At 47.3% G+C, this 21,195-nt stretch overlaps 1 protein-coding gene across 22 annotated transcripts in view; it reads left to right on the top strand.

Annotated features, from left to right (window-relative positions):
• Positions 1-21,195, top strand: part of DNM1 (dynamin 1) — a 104,103-nt gene that overhangs the window by 66,330 nt on the left and 16,578 nt on the right. For 17 of the 22 annotated variants that reach the window (XR_012155249.2, XR_012155247.2, XR_012155250.2 and 14 more), the window contains 4 exons: positions 262-375; positions 17,951-18,060; positions 18,836-18,947; positions 20,471-20,482. Coding sequence is in view for 18 of the 22 variants with exons in the window: in XM_073314334.2 (XP_073170435.1) it covers positions 262-375; positions 17,951-18,060; positions 18,836-18,947; positions 20,471-20,482 (348 nt within the window). In the remaining 4 variants the exon portion in view is untranslated. Of the gene's footprint in view, positions 1-261; positions 376-1,576; positions 1,655-12,955; positions 13,042-17,950; positions 18,061-18,835; positions 18,948-20,470; positions 20,483-21,195 lie in introns of those variants that run through there. The other 5 variants (XM_073314340.2, XM_073314336.2, XM_073314349.2 and 2 more) reach the window with 4 other exon arrangements.

The following is a 21,195-nucleotide window of genomic DNA, read 5'->3' as shown; positions in this document are numbered from 1 at the left end:
CCAACAGAGCCAGGTTCTCTCCTGCCTCCCTTCCACTCCTTTCCTTCCTAACCCTTCTCCTCTTTGGAGACAGGTGCAGGCTAGATTGCCTCGGAGCTCCAAATTAGTGAGGGGCTTTTTGGCAGGAGCAGAGAGCACGGTGGTCCTGGTCATTGTTGTCCTGGTCTGTGTGTGTAGGGACACACTCTGCTCTCTCCCCAGCCATTAGGAGGACTAGGTTCTCAGTGCCATGTTTGACACTGACAATTTCCATCCCCACAGGTGATCCGAAAAGGCTGGCTCACCATCAATAACATTGGGATCATGAAGGGCGGCGCCAAGGAATACTGGTTTGTCCTGACAGCTGAGAACCTCTCTTGGTATAAGGATGATGAGGTGAGTGGCCCAGCCTCAGGGCTGGTTGAATTATGGCTTTGGTACCTAGTTCTGTGTGGTGCTGAGAACCCTCAACTCCCATTGACTTTCAGGGGCTGAGCATTTTGTAGAAGGCCCGTAGCTCCCTACAGTGGCTTGGTATTATAAATACACTTTCTGTGTATTAATTACCTGCTTTTTTAAAGTAGCCCATACCCCTGGGGCCTGGAGTGATCCCACAAACCAGTATTCAGCTCCTCCCAGGAAGGGATGCAGGAGATCGGGAGCCATAATCAGGATGCCACAGATTCTGTTGGTTGGGTATAGAACTGTGTGTTCCCCTAGGGGCAAGCCCAAATAGACCCCTGCACATTAGTCACACCCTGTATATGTTAGTGTTCAAACAGCTGCTGCCTAGCCCCTCCACCAGCCCATGAATCTACTGCCTTGTGCCTTGTATTTGACTCTTAGTGGGGCCTTGATATTGCTTCAGCTGGAATGAGGATATTTTAAATGTGAAGGTCATGGAGTTAATTTGGATGCAGCATTCCTGGCACTGAAGAGAAAATCCAGTTGGAAATGACTGTGCTTGGAGCTCCTGAGTCAGTAAAAAGTGGGCAGGGCACTTTTCTGTCTTATTGTGGCAGGCCGACTCACAGGAGGGAGGGGATGGGTTAGTGCTCTGATACCCAGGGCTTTGTGGTACTCTCAGCCGTAACTATAGTGACTATTTAAATTGTGGCTAAGCTTCACTCTAGTCTTGTGTGGTCACTCAAGAGAGGTGTGACCTAGTTGTCTGAGTACAGGACGCAGAGCCAGGAGCTATGGAATTAAAATCCCAGCTCAGACACTGACTCCTTCTGTAACCTTGGGTAAGTCACTTTACTTCTCTGTCTGTTTCCTCATGTGCAGAATGGGAATATTGGTACTCATCCACCTCATCTGGGTATTGGGCAGATCAATTAATTCATGTTCATACAGTGCTTTGAATGTGAAAGTGCTGCGTACTGTTATTAACAAACTATAATAGTACATGCAGAAAATAAATGAGAAAGTAGCATGGATCTGCTCTGTAGACCCTCCTTAAAAATAGATATTCCTGAAATCATGGCTTCCCAGTGCTTCCTCTTCCACTCAAGCAGGGAGCAAGATAGCAGATGCCAGAATCATGTCCAAATTGAAGTTATTGTTATTTATTTATTTATTTGTCTACTGTCAACAGTGTGCCAGTCATAAAGGAAGACAAAATCTCTGGCCCCTGGGCCTAAATCTCTGAATAGTGGGAATGAACAGCAAGAAGGTAATCAGAATGACATGAATTTAAACTCAAATACCACTCAACTTGCCAGGGATAAAAATACTTTGGGGGATGGCTACAAATGGATTCAGATTCAGTCAGCTTTTCCAAGCAATGGTTCCAAACTACTTGTCAGGAAGAGAAAGGGCTGTGTACCTTGTGTCATGGTTTATACCTGTGCAACATACCTGTAAACTGCTACCAGACCAGAATTCTCCACTCAGTTATATCAGTGGGCACATTTAACAGCCACTTTGCACAGTTGGAAATGATGACACAAACACTTTCTTTGTGTTCTCAACACAGTAGAGAATCAGGCCTGAAATGTCATTCCCTGACCAGAAGCCGGGGGTATGTCTACTCTACAGAAGCACAGCTATGGCACTGCAGCTGTGCAGCTGAAGTGTAAATGATTTCTACATCAACAGAAGGGGTTTTTCTGTTGATGTAGTTAATCCGCCTCTCTGAGAGGTGGTAGCTAAAACCACAGAAGAATCCTCTGTCAACCTAGCTGCGTCTACAGTGTGGGCTAGGTCGACCTAACTGTGTTGCACAGGGTGTGAAATTTTTCACAGCCCTGAGCAAAAAGTAGCCAGATCAGTCTATTTTTTAGGTGTAGACCAGGTCTAAGTTCAGCTGGGGCATGCATCAGTCCCGTAATCAGCAAGGAACTGGAATTGATTGTGCAAAGGAGATTTTAAATCAGCCAGTCCTTTTTCAAGGCCCATGAACTCTCAGACAGAGCTGCCTGGTGTGGTAACACCGCCTCATGGTTATGTATGCAGGTCAGACAGTTATAACTTAAGGCTTGAGCGTTTGTTTTAAATTAAAAACAACTTCTGCATCTGGATTCCAGCGATGACCGCGTAGCCCCCCACCCCTCTGCCCCAGCAAGGAGCGGGCAGGCTGTGGTTGCAGTGCATAATCTATATTAATAGACTCCAGCTGTATGGGAGGGGGAAGGGGCGCCCCTTTTATCCTATGAGGAGGGTAACCCTGGGGGTGAATAACAGCTGGAGGTCTGCACTGCTTCCCTTCTGCATGGTGAGAGGTAGAGCAGCCTAATTAAAACAGCTCCCTGCCAGCCAGCATCCCTTAAATAAACGCAGGGCGACCCAGTGCTGACGAGGCAGGAGCAACACAGGAGAAAGGATCCTTTGTTCTAACTGGAGAAGGGGTGGAGGGGAAGGGGGAACATGTTTTTATTTCTGATTTTTCCCCACTCCTGCCCCCTCTCACCAGTTCTCCGGCCTCTGGGGAAGGAAAGGGAAGTAACTTCCACTTGAATTCCATGGCCAGGCTCAGCTTAAAGAGTCAGTACATTACAGGGGCAACTTGGAGAACCCTTGGCTTTGGAGTTCCCATCCTAACCCTACACAGGGACAGGGCTGACTCTGTCCTCCAGGACCCTTCTGCCCCACATGGCGACAGGGCTGTCTCCGTCACCCATGGCCCCTCTAGCCCTTATTGAGAGGAGACTTCTCAGACCCGTCACTCCCAAACCAGGCTGGTATCCACATATGGCTGTCTCCATATGTCTCAGTCCCAGATCCACTCTCTTCCCCAGAAAGGGCTATCTGCCTCCTTGTCCCCCTGATTTGAAGGGAGGAATGGTGTCTTTTCAGGCACCAAAGTCACCCTGAGTGCAGCCTGGGAGTCCCGATCCACTTAGGTTTTGGACAGACAAAAACCCTGACTTCTCATGCTCTTGTTAGGCTCTTGCCCCAGCTGCACAGCGCTGTAGCAAACAGTCAAAGGAAATGAGAGTGTTTAATCCAGGGAAGAAAACCCTTGCGTTGGTGGAAGAGCCAGATGCAGAATTTGGGGGATCTGGTGGGAGAATTAGGGGTGGACTGGGGGTGGCAGGATGACATTGGGCTAGGCTAGCACCTCTCAAAAATTGAGGCGGGTGGAACGGAGCTCATCATTTCCCTCCCCTGCCCTGTTACGGCAGGACTGGGCATCAAGTCTGAGTAGAGACATCTGGGTCCCATTAGTGAAATACCAGCCTTTCTACAACACTGGTTTGTTTTCTCTTCCCCCCAAAGAAAGGAATTGGAACTTAAAAGTGTCTTAAAGGTTCCAGCATCAAGCGTCAGTGAGGACAGGGCTCCCTTTGCTCCGGGAGGCCGGTGGAGCATGCTGGGGGAAGGGGAGGAGGTGGAAAGCTGGCTCCTTATTCTGCCCTGCTGCCAAGAGCACTTTCTTTGGATTCTCTCTCCATTTTTCCTCCAGTCTCCTTTGTGTGAGTCAAATCCCTGACCCAAGGAGAGCTGCAATATAGATCTGCTGCAGAAAGGGGGATCAGCCTGGATTTGGGAATCCCACACCGGGAGTCAGCACCTCCTGGGTGCTGCTGGGTTCTGCCTATAGGACATTTGTAGGTCAGCAAGATGGTGGATTGGCAACGTTATGGATCCAATGACCATTCTCTAAGACAGAGGGTGATCTCGCTAGCCAGGGAGAGCACCCCACCCCCGAGACTGGAGTGGCAGCCATGGCACTGTAGCTGGTTGGTATTAGATACTCAGTTACCATGGTGATGAGCATGGTATGAGAACCTAAGCAGAAAAAGGTGTCCTTCCACCTAATCCCCTCCAGAGATCTACAGCACACAACCCAGCTACACAGGTAGGATCCAGGCTTTTCCTCTAGTTCTCTACGTGGCAGGGGGCATTAAGCCCTGAGCCTAAGGCATAATGAACAATATGCTACATGGTTCCTATTAGCAAGGCCTATATCGCACTGGAATGGGCCCATGGGCCCTGCATTTGATACATGTAAGAGTTAATTTAAACTGGGATGCATATGACTACGTACATGTGTCATTGTGTGTACTTGAGTGGTTGCACAGACAAGTGAATACAGTCTACTTCTAGTACATGTGGGAATTTGGTTGTGAATATACTGCATAGCCCAGACCTTCTGTCCTTATTTATGCAAAAGTCTCACTAAGGTTCGGTTGAATATGGTCTAAGAAAGGCAAGACTTGGCTCATACCTGTGTGAGGGCATCAGTGTATTTCCATAGCTAAATGTTTGTGTCTGTCCTGCTGAAATGCATGGTGGAACCTGCTCGCAGGATCCTTGCATAGAGTGAAATTCCTTTATACGGAAGTTGAATGAGAGTAATAGCAAATTGTTTCACTGCAGCAAAGGTGCAACTGGTAATTCAGTACTGCTGTTCTGTATAGACACTAAGGCCAGGTCCACACTACAATATTACATCGGTATAAGTACATCGCTCAGGAGTGTGAAAAATCCACACTCTAAGCGATGTAGTTACATCGACCTAACCCCCAGTGTAGACAGTGCTATGCCAATGGGAGAGCTCCTCCCACTGACATAGCTATGCCTCTCACAGAGGTGGATTAACTACACCGAGAGGAGAAGCTCTCCCGTCAGTGTAGTAGCATCTTCACTAAAGCGCTACAGCAGCGCAGCTGCACCCCTGCAGCTTTTTAAGTGTAGACCTGCCCCAAGAAGCTTCCACTTCATATTGCGAGGTGTGGGTGTGTCTCTGTGTGTTGTTGAATGTATACATGTGGGTATTTGTATTGCGTGTGTGTGTGTGTGTGAATGCACACAGATATGTGTTTGAGAATGACATATGGGTGTGTATGTTTGTGCATGGTATGTGCATGTATGAATGTCTGAGTATGTTAATTGTGTGTGCAGGTGTGCATATGTGTGTCTGAATTTGTGGGTACTTGAGACTGGTGTGGGTTATGTGTCCATATGAATGGCCTGGACCTGTGTGGGTGTGTATGCACGGGACTGGATGTGGATGACATGGCAGTTACGTGATTGTGTATGAATGTTGTGTTTGAGTGAGAATGGGGTGTGTGCATAATAGGAGGTTATGTGCTTGTGTGAATGGGTATGTTTGGTGTGTGTGTGTCTAGTATTTGAGTATGTGCATGTGTTAAGTATCTGTGCACATAGATGGTGTGTGTGAGCATGAGAAATGGTGTGTAGGTGTTTGCATGTCTATAGATCCATGTATATGATGGGGAATCCTTTACATTCTTCATACACCATTTTGAGTCTTCTGGGTCAGAGTTGTGCCCCGACTCCACATTGTGGTGGCTTCGTACCTCCCTTCTCTTCCATCACTGGAGAATGCAAGCAGATTATCCTGGCTGGGAGAAGCCAGGATAATCTGGGAGAAGCCATGACCTTATTCACACACTTGTAGGTGTCCATTTGCTATACATCAGACTTTGATGGATTACATTACATCTCCCTCTGAAACCCCCATTTTCAGAAACATGGAGCAGATCACTTTTCCAACAACAAGCTGCCACTCTTGTGCATTAAGCCCCAGATCAGCCACATCATGAAGCCCTCTCTGTTGTCTTTGCAGTGGCTCAAGCCCTGCCAGCCATCAGGATGGTGCTGTAATGGGAGGGTGGCTTTTAGCAGTCCAGCTGCAAGCTAGATTTTGTCACCTATTTTTTTGCTTTGAGACCACAGAGCTAGGTATGCTCTGAGACTCAGTCCTTCCCAGTTATCATACCAGCCTCAGGATCTCTCTCTACCACACATACTCCTTCCCTCCCTCTTTGCCCCTACTCTCTTTTGCTCTTTCATTCATTCACTCTCATGCTCTCTCTCTCATTCATAGTCTCTTTTTCTTTTTCTCACACTCTCCCTCCTCCTTCTTTCTAACTCTCTCTTTGTTCTTTCTCACTCACTCGTTCTATTTAGTAGTTTTGCACACACATACACATTACCTGTCCCTCCCAGTCCACATCTAAAGAACTTTAAAGGAAACCAACTTTAAAGGAAAAGCGCCTCCCAGAATCTCCAAACCTGAAATCTTTTTTTTTTTTTAATAAAATAAACAAAGTTTGTTACACCATAAAATTCCCCAACTGGTCACTTCCCGCTGCTTAATTTCGCCTCCTCCTCATAGGGACTGCTAGCAAGGCACTATGCAGCCATAACTCTCCCAGGGGATAGCCCCTGTCCTTGTGATTTAGACACTTATAGCAAAAGTCTGCACAAGAAACACAAGGCATCCTGAGTGGCTCTCACTGGAACAAGCATGTGAAGCCAACAGAAACAGCTGCAAAGAGAGGGTGAGGAGAGTCAGGGAGGAAATGACAGACAGACAGCAAGTGGGATGGCGAATAGTGACAGATAAAGGTGAGCATCAGGTGAGGATCCAAGCATCAGTTTCCCAGCAGACTGGGGGAGGTAGGTGAATTTATCATGCGTTGCTCACACCCCAGCATTTCCCGCTGCCATGCAGGCGTTTCCATCCCTGTGCGGCACCGGCAGTGTGTGTGGTGTATCCCAGCACAGCCTAACCAATGTGCAGACTACTGTACAATCTCGTAGTCCTGAACAGGTAGTCTGAACACTGGGCAGACGGAGTGGAGCCTCTGTGTCCAGCTCTCCAGCTAGCAGCAGCATGTTAGTCCTTCCCCCTTTCTGCCTCTGGGCTGGTGTTTTGGGGACAGAGAGAGGGTGAGGGAAAGTCCAAGTCCTGCTTGAAGAAGTTTCCTCCATTGGCAGCTGGAAAGAAGGGGGGATTGCTCCCTGCCTGTACCCCGCACTGAGCGAACCTTCACACCCCTTTCTCTTCCGATGTTGGCATCAAAAGGCTGATGCCCCATTCCCCCGGGCACGTCGTACCTTTAAAAAATAAAAATAAATTACTGCTGTTCGAACCCAGGAGAAGATGTTTCTAAGTCTTGGCCGTTGCCCAGATGTGCAGACTTCGTTGCTTTATTCAACCCCCCACATCTGGCGCAGCAGTTGGTGGCAGCGGGTGGGAGGACGCTCAGGCCCGATGCATCCTGATCTCCTTCCTCCCAGCTCTCAGTCCTGTAGAACGTCGCTCTACCCAGGGTCCGGAGCAAAGAGCAAACAAGACCAGCCTTCGGTTCCAAGCCCATAACAAGGGTCCCTTGACCCGTGTTGGCCAGTTGCCTTTGCAGCTAGCCTCCGGCTACCATGGGAGCGATCCGAGTTCCCTCCTTTCCTCCCCCCATCGCGTCTGGCACTCACTGTGCCTCCCTCCCTCCCTCTTTCTAGTCTTTGCTCCCTCCCTTCTCTTGCTTCCCTTCTGTCTTTCTGCCTCAATTGACGTGGCAGTGCAATGCTAACTAGACTCGAGGGAGGAGCTTGTTGGCTGCTGCGGAGGTCAGAGGTTGACAGGAAGTGAGCCATCTGACAGATAAGGTTGCGCGGAGGAAAGGAAGGTTCCATACCTTGGATGGAAACTTGAGGAATGCCGCTTTCTCTCTGATGCTTGGCTCCTGTGTAGCGATTCCAGATGTTCCCCGGGCCATGTGGTTCACTTCCTCTCTTGTGCTGCAGGGATAAAGAGTGCTTTAGGTACAATATGCAACCCACCAGCACTCACACACGGGGGAGGGGGAGCCAGAGGAGAGAGTTTAAATCTATGGCTAAAAACATGAACACCCAGTGCTCCTGCTTTGTCCCTAATAGGTTAAACCCGTGATGAGGAACATTTAAGGGTTGGGGGAAAATCTATTAATTTATTTCCCCATTTAAATCTCATTATACAGGAAGGAGGTGACAACAATGAGCAAACAAAAGGCCCTATGCTGGGCATTGTTGTACACTGTTACTGAACAAATTGACTGGGAACAGGGTTTAACTGGAAATAGATGGGGCAAATAATTTGTAGGCAGTCTGGGGGAATCTTCACTGTAAATATTTTTGAAAATACTGAATTCCTGGTACAATTTGATCTATTACAAAAGTGAAGACTTTACTGTTCCAAAGTAATTTGATGAGGCCAAAAAAATCATTTATTTTTCTCACGGATGATTTGACCCCATCTAAGGTGGGGCTGACCGCCTGAGACAGGGAGATCACCACAACCCTCCTGTCAGTTTGGTGGTGGGATTTTAACAATGGTCTCTCTAACGCCTCCTCCAGCACATCATTGACACTAGAGAAAAGCAAAGTACATTAGCATTAATAGTAGCATTTGGTTCAGTCAGTATTTTTTTAATTCCACAAGAGCCATAAATCAGAACACATACACTTGGACTCTCTGTGCACAAAGTTTTACTTGTCATAAGAGCTTCAGTTTATCTTGGGTTTGTCCTCCTCCTTAATTATGGTGAGGTCTGATAGTTCTGTCAGTTATCTCCTAGCACTCCAAGAGCCAAATTCCTCCTTTGAATGCATGTGTGGGCTTCCCCATCAGCTTCAGCTTCATGTGTATCCAGTATATAAAACACCAGTCCTTTTTGTACAGAGTGACTGGCTGGGCAGAGGAAATAGCCTGCGAACAAACCAGGAGCCCTCATTCCAGTCCAGCTATGCTATATTTTTACCTGGCTGTTTAAAATGTATTTGGGGATGAAGGCCCAGAGGAGAACAATGCACATTCAGTTAACAATGCAAACCACGACCATCTAAAATACACTGGCCCCGGAACAGAGCCAGAGTAACAAGGGTACACAATGGGGATCCCCTTAGGGTGCCTCCTCTCAGGCCACGGAGCTACAGGTGTAGTCTCAGTCCTTCCCCCAAACACTATGCTTTGCGCTCCATGACTAGGGGTTAATGGCTAGGGGATCCATGTGCCACACTGCCCACAAGTCTCTTTTCTATGGCAGTGCCTCCCCACAACCCCTATGGAGCTGTGCTTTACTGTGTACATGGGGTATAGATCTCCTGCATAGACTCTTCTTATCCTCCTACTGTGCAAATGGACCACACTGGTTTTGCTGCATTCAGGGTCCTCCATGCAAGCATTATGATTATAGTTAGGAATGATGGTCCTTTAAAAGGGGTGAGACTAACCAGGCCTGATTAGACCCTGTCACCCCAATACCCCTTCTCTCCCTGTATTTGCACTTTAGTTTCCTGCTTCCTATAGCCCACAATGTTACCTCCTTCCCCTTGCTGGCTTCACTGTAATTCCTTGGCTATGCATGTGTTTCATGGGATAGATATTTTGCTGCTGAGAGGGCAGCCTCTCCTTTGCTATGATCCTCTTTCTGCCTTGCCACCAAAATGAGATGTTTGATGAGCAACACAGGCCTTTTGGGATCAAGCCAGGATCTTTGAACCATGCTCCACAAAGCCACCTCCCCCAGCCCAGGGTGTACTGGCACCTAGTCCTCCCTCTCTGATTTTTTCCTGCGTCTGTCAGGCTGGAGGGAGAGCCCCTTCCCCCCCTCCTTGTGGCTGCATTGCTCTTGGGATGTCTCAGCCACCACACACATTGCCTGATTGCTAACATATGGGCAGAGGGCTCAGCCAAAACTTTAAAAGGCTCAGCCCTCAGCAGCTCGTTACACTCTTTCCTGTCTCTACATTCAGGAAATGAAGTCAGAGTATTGATATAAAACAGGCTGGGGTGAAAACTGAGAAGATGGGAAGAGTGGAGGAAGGACTTTTGAGAGACTGGGGTGTAGGCATGGTGAGATGGCAGGTCAGAGCAGCCCTGGCCGAATGTGTCTGTGTGCATCATGCTGCAATCAAGAGCCAGGGGATTTACCTCCTGGCACCAGTGCTCTAGCTCTTGTATGGCTCTCATTACCCCCAAAGCTGAAAAATCATACACTAGCAAGCAGCAATATGGATCTAATTGCTCCTCGAGGATGTTGGTTTGAATCTTGCTCCAGGGCACAGATGCAGTGCCCACAGAACCTGGGAACCTGGCACTAGCATTCTGTGTGATGGAATTTGCTGTCTTCCCAGCTTAAGAGAGTGAAGCCTGGTGCTAATGTATTGGCTCCCAGTGCACTTAGAGACTGGGAATATGAATCTTTATATGTGTGTATGGCTCCTAGTGCACATTAGAGTCAAGGGTCCAAAATCTGACCTCAGTTTCACTGGTGTAAATCTGGAGAAAGTGCCAAATCCTGGTCACATTAATGTCAACGACAAATTCCCATTAGCTGTAGTGGGTCCAGGTTTTGGTCCTAACACCATTGAATTCACTCTAGATTTACCTTGGTGTAACGGAGATCAAACTCTGTTGAGTGGCATTATTTTGCAATGGTGTGGGAAGTGACAGCATGCAGAGGCTAGAAGCATTACAAAAGCAATTCCTATGTGATGAAGGGGAAGAACTCTAAGGCCTTGATGGAAACAAAGGGTACAGGGTAAAGACGCACATACACCATCACCTAGGTCCTAGGACCTGGGGAATTCTGTTGCTCTCACCACTAGATTTCTTGCTTTTTTTTGCTATGAGATGTTTCTTTTGCATCCAGCTCCAAACTTTTCTGACATTGTAAAAAGATGTGAGGAGCATTTTCTACGTCTTATTCCTTTAGCTGCCATCTACATTGAAGTTACTTTTTTGGGTAGCACAGAGTTTGCATATGAGTGATGCATAAGGTGCTTCAGTAGGAGAGATTGCAGTAGGACTGGTTGGCTTGCCTGGGGCTTAGCAATGGGTGTTCATCTCCTCTAAGTCACCAGTTCATCTGCAAACTGGAGCAGTAGTGGCTAAAAGTTATTGCAATTTGGAAGCTGTTAGGTGATTTTCAGAATGTGAAATGAGCTTTATGGGTCTCAGCCAGATTCCTAATCAATAGGCATCCGCATCACAAAAATACTCACCCCCCTGAATTTCGACTAACTGGCACCTTGGTTGGCAGTCTCAACAGAAAGAACAGGGGAATTAAGATCTGAATACCATTTCTATCTTTGGTCCCTTTGGATCAGTGGTGGGAGGAGTAAGGGAGCTCTGTTGCTGCCCAAGCTGTCCCTGTTCTGTCCATCCCAGAGAACATCTGTTTCCAGGACATCTTTCCCAGCACTACATTATATTGTAACAGATAATGTCATTTGACCTTTTCATTGGGGATCTGAGACATGTAGAGGAGTATACCAGTATACTTAGGAATTAATAGGACTTAGTGAGATAGCTGACTAAGGCCTTTAGGGCCATTATAATGGTCAGATCATCTTCTCTGGGCTTTGATTCCATCTGCCTATGAAACGTGTCAGCAGCATCACCATCTACAGTCGCTCCTCTGCCCTTGTATTTTCCAGTTAGATTTTGGGATCTCTGCTAGCAGCCTGCCTGCCTTTTCTATTCCCCTTTCCCCTGTAAGGGATCACATTTCTCCATGTTTCCAGCTGAGGCAAGCATGATGTACACACCAGAACCCCTACACAAGGGGGACGGTTACATACATAATACATTTCTATTGGATTCAGAGTAACAGCCGTGTTAGTCTGTATTCGCAAAAAGAAAAGGAGTACTTGTGGCACCTTAGAGACTAACCAATTTATTTGAGCATGAGCTTTCGTGAGCTACAGCTCACTTCATCTGATGAAGGTGTCTCTAAGGTGCCACAAGTACTCCATTTCTATTGGAGTTATCTCAGACATCTGCACTCTGCTTTGAGGTGAGGAGTTTGGTATAATGCTTCCCTCTTTTGATCACTTTTGGTATAGCAATACCTGACTAGAGCTGTACACTTACAAGTAGGGCCCTTGGGCCAAATTCAGCTCTCAGTTACATTGATGTAAATCCAGATTAACTCCAGTAAAGACTTCATATCTTCCCCTGAGTAAGAGAGAGGAGAGTCTGATCTTCAGTTTTTGGGGTTAAAGCCAAAAAATCCCCTGATTTCTAACCTCATCCATCTCTGAATCCAGATCTCAAAATGAAGCTTAAATCTAAAAAAATTGGGGCCTAAATGTGGGGTGCCTCAGTTTTTAGCTGCTTAACTGGAGACACTTTAAAGGATAATCGGAAAGCTCTGAGCCCTCCCACTCTGAAAATCAGGTCCTCGAAAGGTGTCTCAAACTGGACATCCCAAAATTGAGGCATCCAAAATCATTCATCACTTTTGAAAATTTAGGCCTCAGTTTTTAACGTTTTCCCCATCTGTTTAGCCACCCATTTCACCTGGGGTTTTGATTAGTCAGAAGGACACTGGCTTGAATTTTCAATGATGGCTGTTAGTCATTTTCCATATAAAAGGTCCTTAACTGGCCCGCAAATATCCCACACTACTCCAACCACAAAGTTGCTGTTTGAGCTCCTGGTGGCAAAGAGCCGCCATTGGAACCCTACCTTGTGTTTTGTGTCACTATTATTATTTGAAAATTAATGTGAGCCCTTCATAGTGTAGGATGAAGTAGCAAGATGAACCAGGTGTGTCAGCTTTTCTGAGACAAAAAGTGGTTTAAATTCCATGAATCCTTATGAGAAATTATCAACTTTTGTGTCAAATGATTGGCTTTTTCCCAGAAACTTGAAAATAAGGTTAATAATGAAAATAAGACTTTTTAACCTGCAGTTATGACCACCTCACTTTATCTCACTTGATTTGTTTAAACTCAGGTTTAACAAAGAATAAACCCCCCAACTCAGATGGCTGGTGGCATTTACAAGCAGATGGCAGTATGCTATAATGAGACCAGGAGTCGAGGTATCTGTGGTGAGAACAGCCACATGCCATGAATGGTAGAGAGCAGAATGGGATGGAGCCACTGTGGCTGGTCACTGGAAAGGCTCTCAGCGATTAATACACAAACTTGAGGGAGGGTGCCCAGAACAGATACAGTACTGAGTGTGATATAAATGCCTAGACAGATTAGATAGGTAGAGAGTTTATAGCTGTCAGCACCCTGCTCAATCACTATTTGAGGAGATGATGGAGTCAGGCTGAGAGGTGCTGACTGGCCCCTGGAGGGGATAGGGGAATCAGGCTGTCTGGGCCCCATTGCTCACTGATTGTCTTATGGGGTAGGGGAATCAGACTGTGAGGCTCCATTGCTGACTGACTTCTTGAGGTGATGTGGGGGCTAGGCAGTGTGGGTGCCATTGCTGACTGACTCCTTGAAGGGATGGGGGAACTGGGCTGTGAAGGCCCTGTCACTGAGTGAATCCTCCTAGGGTTGGAGGAATTGGGCTGTGAGAGCCCTGTTGCTGTCTGACTCCTTGAAGGGATGGAATATGGGGCTTTGTGGGCCCCATTCCTCAATGACAGCCTGAGGTGATGGGGAAGCTGGGCTGTGAGGATGCCAGAGCAGACTGACTTGTTTATGGGATGGAGGTATCGAGTGGTAGGGGGCCCAGTTAGGGTTGCCAACCCTCCTGGATTGGCCAGGAGTCTCCCGGAATTGGAACTGATCTCCCAGTGGCTACTGAAACCAATCCAGGAGATTTTAATAGGCCGCTAACTGTCCAGTTGGCAGCACAGCGGGGCTAAGGCAGGCTCCCTACCTGCACTGGCTCCATGCAGCTCCCAGAAGCAACCAGCATGTCCCTCTGGCTCCTAGGTGCAGGGGTGGCCATGGGGGTCTCTTCATTCTGTCCCTTCCACGAGTGCCAACTCCGCAGCTCCCATTGGCTGAGAACTGTGGCCAATGGGATCTGCAGGGGTGGTGCCTGTGGCAGGGGCAGTGTGCAAAGCTGCCTGGTCGCCCCTGCGAGCGTAGGAGTCGGACATGCCAATTGCTTCTGGGAGCTGCCTGAGGTAAGCCACCTGCCGGGAGCCTGCACCCCTCACCCCCTCCAGCACCCCAACCCCTGCCCCAGTCCTGAGCCCCCTCCCATACCCAAACTCCCTCCCAGAGCCCACACCCTGCACCCCCCCTGCACCCTAGCCCCCTGCCCCAGCCCAGTGAAAGTGAGTGAGGGTGGGGGGATGGAGTGAGTGGAGGGGGGCCTTGGAGAAGGGCGGGACAAGGGGCAGGGCAAGGCTGTTCGGGTTTGTGCAATTAGACAGTTGGCAACCCTAGCCCCGGTGCTAATTGACTCCTTGAGGGATGGGAGAATAGGGCTGCGTGGGCTCCCTTGCTGACTGACTGAAGGAGTAGAAGAGGTGGGTTGTGAGCGTCCCATTGTTGACTGACTTCTTGAAGGTATGGGGGAATTGGGCTGTGAGTGCCAGTTCCTGACTGACTTGAGGGACTGGGGGAATCAGGCTGTGAGGGCCCTGTTTAGGGTGACCACTTTTGTTGGATGGAAATAAGGGAAAACCACATGAAAAATAAGGGACAATGCTTTATTTTGAGGGGGATTTTAAAGAAACACCATTTCCCTTCGCATATCATGTATTTTTTTCTCAAATGCACATTATCATAAGTATCAACTTAATGTTTAAAATGGTACTTATTTGTGATGGGTTGGATCCCTTGGGAAGCCACCTGATGCACTGAGATACCACTGAGTCTACCAGTTCTGCCAGCATGGGCCATCTTTAACCTGTCTTGCTGAGCCAGGCTCTTAAAACCTCCTCGAACACACACACAGGCAGGGCCACACCCAGCTGCAGATGAGCTCTGGGAAGACTCAGTTTAAGGGACTTGCTCCAGGACTCAGATGTCCACCTCCCTTGGAATGCAGACGCAAAGATATATTATGAAATTCGCCCCCTCCCTCAATGTGGAGAGAGGTGTGCATGCTTCTTAGCCCCCCTGTTAGAAATTACGGGAACCTGGGTTTAATAATAAACAAAACACATTTTATTAACTATAAAAGGCAGATTTTAAGTGGTAAAAGGGGTAACAAACAGAACAAAGCAGATTACTAAGTAAATGAAATCAAACACACAAACAACTGGTTTCACTAAAGAAATTAGATACAAATAGTATTTCTCACCCTAGATATTGTTGCAGGCAGTTATATTTCTTTTCAGACTGGACCCCTGTCTCAGTCTGTACTCCCCCCTTGCCTTCTCTTTTGCAGTCTTTCTTCTTGGGCTGACAGGCGATAGAGAGGAGGAGTTCTGTTTGCCTTCCTCCCCACCCTTAAATAGGATTTACATAAGGCGGGAATCCTTTGTTTCCCAAACTTGACCCCCCCGCCCCCCCCCTTCCCTTACAGTGGAAAGTTGCAAGGAGTCCCTGGTAATGTTTTAGTATCAGGTGACAAGACCACCTGACCCTGTAGGATCACAGTGTCCATGAGTCAGTGGCAGTATGGAGCGTCCACAGGAAGGCCAAGCTTTTCACAGCTCATTGTCCTTGCTGATTGGCCATCTGCCCTGTCTGGCTTTTTCATTATTGTACCTGAAGTGTTATCAGTGGGCATCACCCAAAGTAGCATAGTTGAAATACAGATACATAGTCAATATTCCTATCTTCAGATACAGAAATGATATCTCCCATGTCATCTTGCATAAAGTACATCTCAGTGATGTCATATTCATATCATAAGCATATTTTCATAAAGAATATGGAATGACACATCTCATTATTTTCAGTTTTAATACATTTCAATACATCTTAAAATAAGGGATGGGTGGTCACCCTAAGGGGCGGTTCAAGGAAATAAGGGAGGGTCCCTTAAAATAAGGGATGAGTAGTCACCCTAGCCCTGTTGCTGAGTCAGTCCCTTGAGGGGATGGGGGAACTGGGATGTGAAGGCCCCATTGCTGTCTGATTCCTTATGTGGTTGCTGAATAAGCTGTTAGGCCCCTATAGCTGACTAACTCCTTAAGGAGATCAGGGAGTCAGTCTATAAGGACATCATTGCTGACTGGCATCTTGAGGGAATTGGGATGTGAGGACAGTGGTGCTAACTGACCTCTTGAGGTGACAGGGGAGCAGGGCTGTGGAGTGCCCCATTGCTGACCAAGCCTTTGAGGGCATGGGAGAATTGGGCTGTGAGTCCTTAGTTGCTGACTGACTCCTTGAGAGGATGGGAAATTGGCTTGTGAATGCCCCATTGCTGACTGAGTCCTTGAAGTGATGTGGGTACCTTTGCTGACTGAGTCCTTGAAGCGATGGGAGAGCTGAGCTGTGAAGGCCCTGTTGCTGAGTAATTTCTTGAGGAGATGGCGGAATTGGGCTGTGGGGCCCTTTACTTAGTGACTCCTTGAGAGGATGGGGGAGCTGGATTGTGAAGGCCCTGTTACTGACTGACTCCTTAAGGGAATGGGGAAATTGGGCTGGGAGTGCCCAGTTGTTGTCTGACTTAATGAGGTGAAGTGGTAGGTAGGCTGTGCTGTTGCTGACTGACTCCTTGAGGGAATGGTGGATCTGGACTGTGAGGGCCCCTTTGCAGACTGACTCATTGAATGAAGGAGCTGGACTGTGAGGGTCCTCTTGCTGACTGACTCCTTGAGGGGATGGGGAGTCAGGCTGTGAAGGCCTTTCCTTTTGTTGACTGTTTTATGGGATGGGAGAATCAAGTTGTGGGGGTAGGGTGTGAGAGAGCCCTTGCTGACTGACTTCTTGAATGAATGAGGAATTCAACTGTGAGTCCCTGAGGGGACAGGGGACCTGGGCTGTGACAGCTGTGCTGACTGACTCCTTAAGGGAAATAGGGAATTGGGATATGAATTACCAGTTGCTGTCTGACTTATTGAGGTGTTGTGGTAGCTGGGCTATGGTGGTGCTGTTGCTGACTGACTCCTTGAGGGAATGGTGGAGCCAGACTCTGAGGACCCGTGCTGTCTGACTCCTTGAAGGAACGAGGGAGTCAGGCTGTGAAGTCCCTCTTGCTGACCGATTGCTTTATGAGATGCAGGAGTTGAATTTTGGGGGCTAGACTGTGAGGAATCCCTTGCTGACTGACTTCTGACTTCCTTGCTGACTGAGGGGATGGGGAACTGGGCTGTGAGTGAGGGCCCATTTGCTGGGTGACTGTTTTATAGGATGGGGAAATCAGGCTGTGAGGGTCCTGTTACTGACTGACATCTTAGGGAAATGGGGGGAATCAGGGTGTGAGGGCCTCATTGCCGACTGACTTGTTCAGGGAATGGAGGAAGTGGGATGTGAGAGTCCCACTGCTGACTGGCTTCTTGAGAGGGTGGGGGAATTGAGCTATGAGGGCCCCGTTACTGACTGGCTCTCTGAGGGCGTGGGAGATTTTGTCTGTGAGGACTCATTTGCTGACTGACTGGTTTATGGGATAGAGGAATCAGGTTGTGAGGGGTCCATTGCCGAGTGACTTCTTGAGAGCATGGAAGAATTGTGCTGTGAGGTGCCCAGTTGCTGAATGACACTTGGAGGGTTTGTGGGAATTGGGCTTTGAGTATCCTGTTGATGACGGACTCCTTGAGACGATGATAGAGCTGGACTGTTAGGGACTCCTTGCTGACTGACTTCTGAAAAGGATGGGGGAGTTGGGCTGTGAGGGCCCCATTGCTGAATAACTGCTAGAAGGGATAGGGCAGTCAAGTTGTGGGGACTGGATTGTGAGAGCCCCCTTACTGGCGGACTCCTGGAAGAGTTAGGGAAATTGAACAGTAAGGGCCCCATTGCTGGTTGACTTCTTGAGGGAATAGGGGAGTGAGGCTCTGAGGATCCCACAGCTGACTGACTCCTTCACCAGATGAGGATTTGGTCAGTGGAAGTGAGTGACTAGTTGCTGATCTTCTTTCAGGAGAAGGAGAAGAAGTACATGCTGCCAGTGGATAACCTGAAGCTGCGGGATGTTGAGAAGGGCTTCATGTCCAGCAAGCATATCTTTGCTCTCTTCAACACTGAACAGAGGTGCTGTCTTTTCCCCAGAGCATGCTGAGCTCTTTCCTAGACGTAACCTAAATCACATCTCTAACTTCAGCCCTGTACAGTATTTTGGGGACACCCTGGAATGGAATAGCAGGTTATAGAGGAGAGGGAATAGTGAGATGGGGCCTCTCAGGAATGTTGTCCTGATAGGATGGACATCTCCTTAGAGGACAGTCATTAGGAAGAAACTCTTTTTAAAAGGAAACACTCTGGGATCCTTCCCTAAGCTCTTATAATCAGGCCACTTATTTTCTTTGCTGCAGTGCATTGGTGCCATGTGATCCCAGCTTTCAACTAGCCAAGCTGCCTATCCCCAGGGATCTCTGCCAGGGCCAGACAGCAACTATTTGAACCCCTCTTGTTTCTTTCAGTTGAATAATAAAGTTAGTCCCAAGAATTCATGAGCCCAGAGTATCGGGTGAAGAAATGCATGATTGAATGTGTTTGGAAAGGCAATCTTCTCTCACCACCACCACCCCAAGAGTGGTCTCTTCAGGGCAGGGTTGGGGTCTGCTGGGGGATTAGAGTGAGGAAAGCTAGAGTTAATAATGGAGAGTTAATTCCCCCTCTCATCTTTTCATAGGGAGCTCTAGTGCAGGGGAGGCATGAGGCTGTTAGCAGGCCATGAGAGGATAGTCTACTTTGTTATTGATGTGCAGACACACTAAGGATTTTAAAACATTGGCAGAGATGGAGACGTGGTTGCTTTGTTGTGTGTAGAGGGTTGAAGTAACTTGTCTTATGTCTCACTTCTTAGGAATGTTTACAAAGACTATCGGCAGCTGGAGTTGGCCTGTGAGACCCAGGAGGAGGTGGACAGCTGGAAGGCTTCCTTCCTGCGTGCAGGAGTGTACCCAGAGCGTGTTGGGGTAGGTTGAGGGCTTGGCCATCATCAATAACAGGGGATGAGAAAGGGTGGCATACAAGTGTCTTAGGAGCAACCACTGAACTATCACCCCTTGAGTTAAACAGGATGCTATTGTGAGGGCCTTATCTCTATCACCTCCTGTTGTGGGGTAGAGTTGGAAGGCAGCTGAACTTCTTGCTCTCAGCCTCCTCTGATACATGGTACTTCTTCCAGCGGTGAGGATGCACAGGGTGTAACCATCAAGTGGGGGATAAAGGGTGGACCTCAAAGATAAGCCCTTCTGGCTTCTATCCTCCCTATGGGTTGTAAATCTAGATACATGAAATTTCTCAGACAGATTGGGGAAGTAGCTCAGGTCTCTAGTGATAAACTCTGCTCAGGAGGGATGAGGAGATAGTAGGAGCAAGGTGAATGTAACAATCACACCTTGCTGAAGGCATTTCCATAGCCCTTGGGACTTGTACTTCAGCACAAGGAAGAAGGGAATGGCCAATAAAACAATAATTTTAAACTGTTTAACAACCTCACTCCTAGATGACAAGAGACTCCCAAACAGAGGCATAATGTTGATCAGTTTTGTTACTCATCAGTACCTTTTCTCTATGGCCAAGTTCGGAGCTCCATCAGCTTTGCCAGAGCTGTGTTTTCCTATCAGGACGGGGTTTTCTTATATTTTGCTTGTTTGATGTCTTATTCCCCTACAGTAGAAAGGTCCCTTGTCTTAAATATGTAGTATATGACCTACTGTGTTTCCTTGACATTTTCCTGCAGCCCTTTAATGACTGGTGTTGTGTTCTCTCAAGAAATTACCCTTAAAGCAGCAGTATTATTACATACCATACTGTACACTGTGAGAGTTAGAGACATCCCTGAAACTTTTCAGTCTCTGACGGTGGGAAAAGTCATTATACTTGCCTATTACAGCAGTGAAAATTACTTACTTGTCATTTTTTTCAGACAGTTGTGTTTCTGGTAGAGGTTCATCCACCTTCTCTGCTAGATTTGAAGATGATTGTTTTGTCTTAATTACTTTTTATCCTATAACCATTTGGTGGGAAAGGAACTGAGGGCTAAGGGGACATTGGGCCATATCCAAAGCCATTGAATGGAAGGACTTCCAATGACTTCACCTATTGTTGAGGCAATGGGAAGATTTGGATTTTTTTGTGCTGCTATGGGGCTGTTGTGATCCCTGTCCAACACTTAGGCACAACTTAGGAGAGAGTAACAGGAGCAGCCATTGCAGATAAGTAACTTTCCCATGACATCCATCTTTAATGTGCCATTTTCCTTTGCAGAGGTTCCATTTTGATCATTTCAATGTAGTTAATAACCCGCTCAGCCTCTGTGGCCCAGGGTGACTTAGTCCCTTTGACCTGTGTTTTTGATTGGGTTTGGTCTTATTTCCATTCAATGCTATAGTAGATGCTTCTCCTGCCTCTCAGACCAACTAAAATCTGTTTTTTATTTTTGTCACTTTCTTGTTTTTGTTTTTGTTTTTTTGTGCTCAAACTGACCTGCCAGGACAAGGACAAAGTAAGTGACTCCTCTTCTGCCTGTACTGCCCCTTGGGGGCTCTTACCAGCTCGTTCTGATTTGCTTGATTTTGTTTTTCAGTTTCTTTCTCCTTTTTTCCCCCCTTTGTTATCATCTCCTGGGAGGCAATCATTTGTTCTCCCTCTGTCTTTGCACCTCCTGTCAGATCATCTGCTGTTTGTTTCTGTTCTTGGCTTGGGTTTTCCTTTTCTCTTTTTATTCCCCCTCTTTGGTATTTGATTTCTGAGTCTCATCAGAACTTTATTTTTGGCATTTTATCCTCTTTTTTTGAGTCGTCATGTCTGACTTCCAGCTCCCTAACCCCATGTTTCTCAGACAGTGAAGCCTTCCATCCCTTTGGGGATACATATGATCCTTCCAGCTGAAGCTCAAACAAAAAACCCTGAGGGGAAACAGAGACAAAATAAAGGAACATTTCCCCTTTCTTGCTGAATTGTTTCCCCCAAATTGGAGACAATACTGTGCTTCACTTCATGTCCTAAACTGCTGCAAGTGTATCAAAATGGGACAGTGTGAGTGAGGGAAATTTAAAAATAAGATGAGTAACATTTTAAATAGCACATTGAAACACACACAGCAAAATCTTTCATGCTTTGAAATTAATTCCAAGTGGATGAGTCTTGGTAGGTGTGCTATTGTGTTGTTGTGCATTATTGGTTACCAAATTTAATTCTAGAGATAGCTGTATGCTG

The sequence above is a fragment of the Lepidochelys kempii genome, chromosome 16 (assembly GCF_965140285.1).
Source record: "Lepidochelys kempii isolate rLepKem1 chromosome 16, rLepKem1.hap1, whole genome shotgun sequence".
NCBI lineage: Eukaryota > Metazoa > Chordata > Testudines > Cheloniidae > Lepidochelys > Lepidochelys kempii.
The sequence above is the reverse complement of the archived record's forward strand: the minus strand, read 5'-3'. Positions and strand labels throughout refer to the sequence as shown.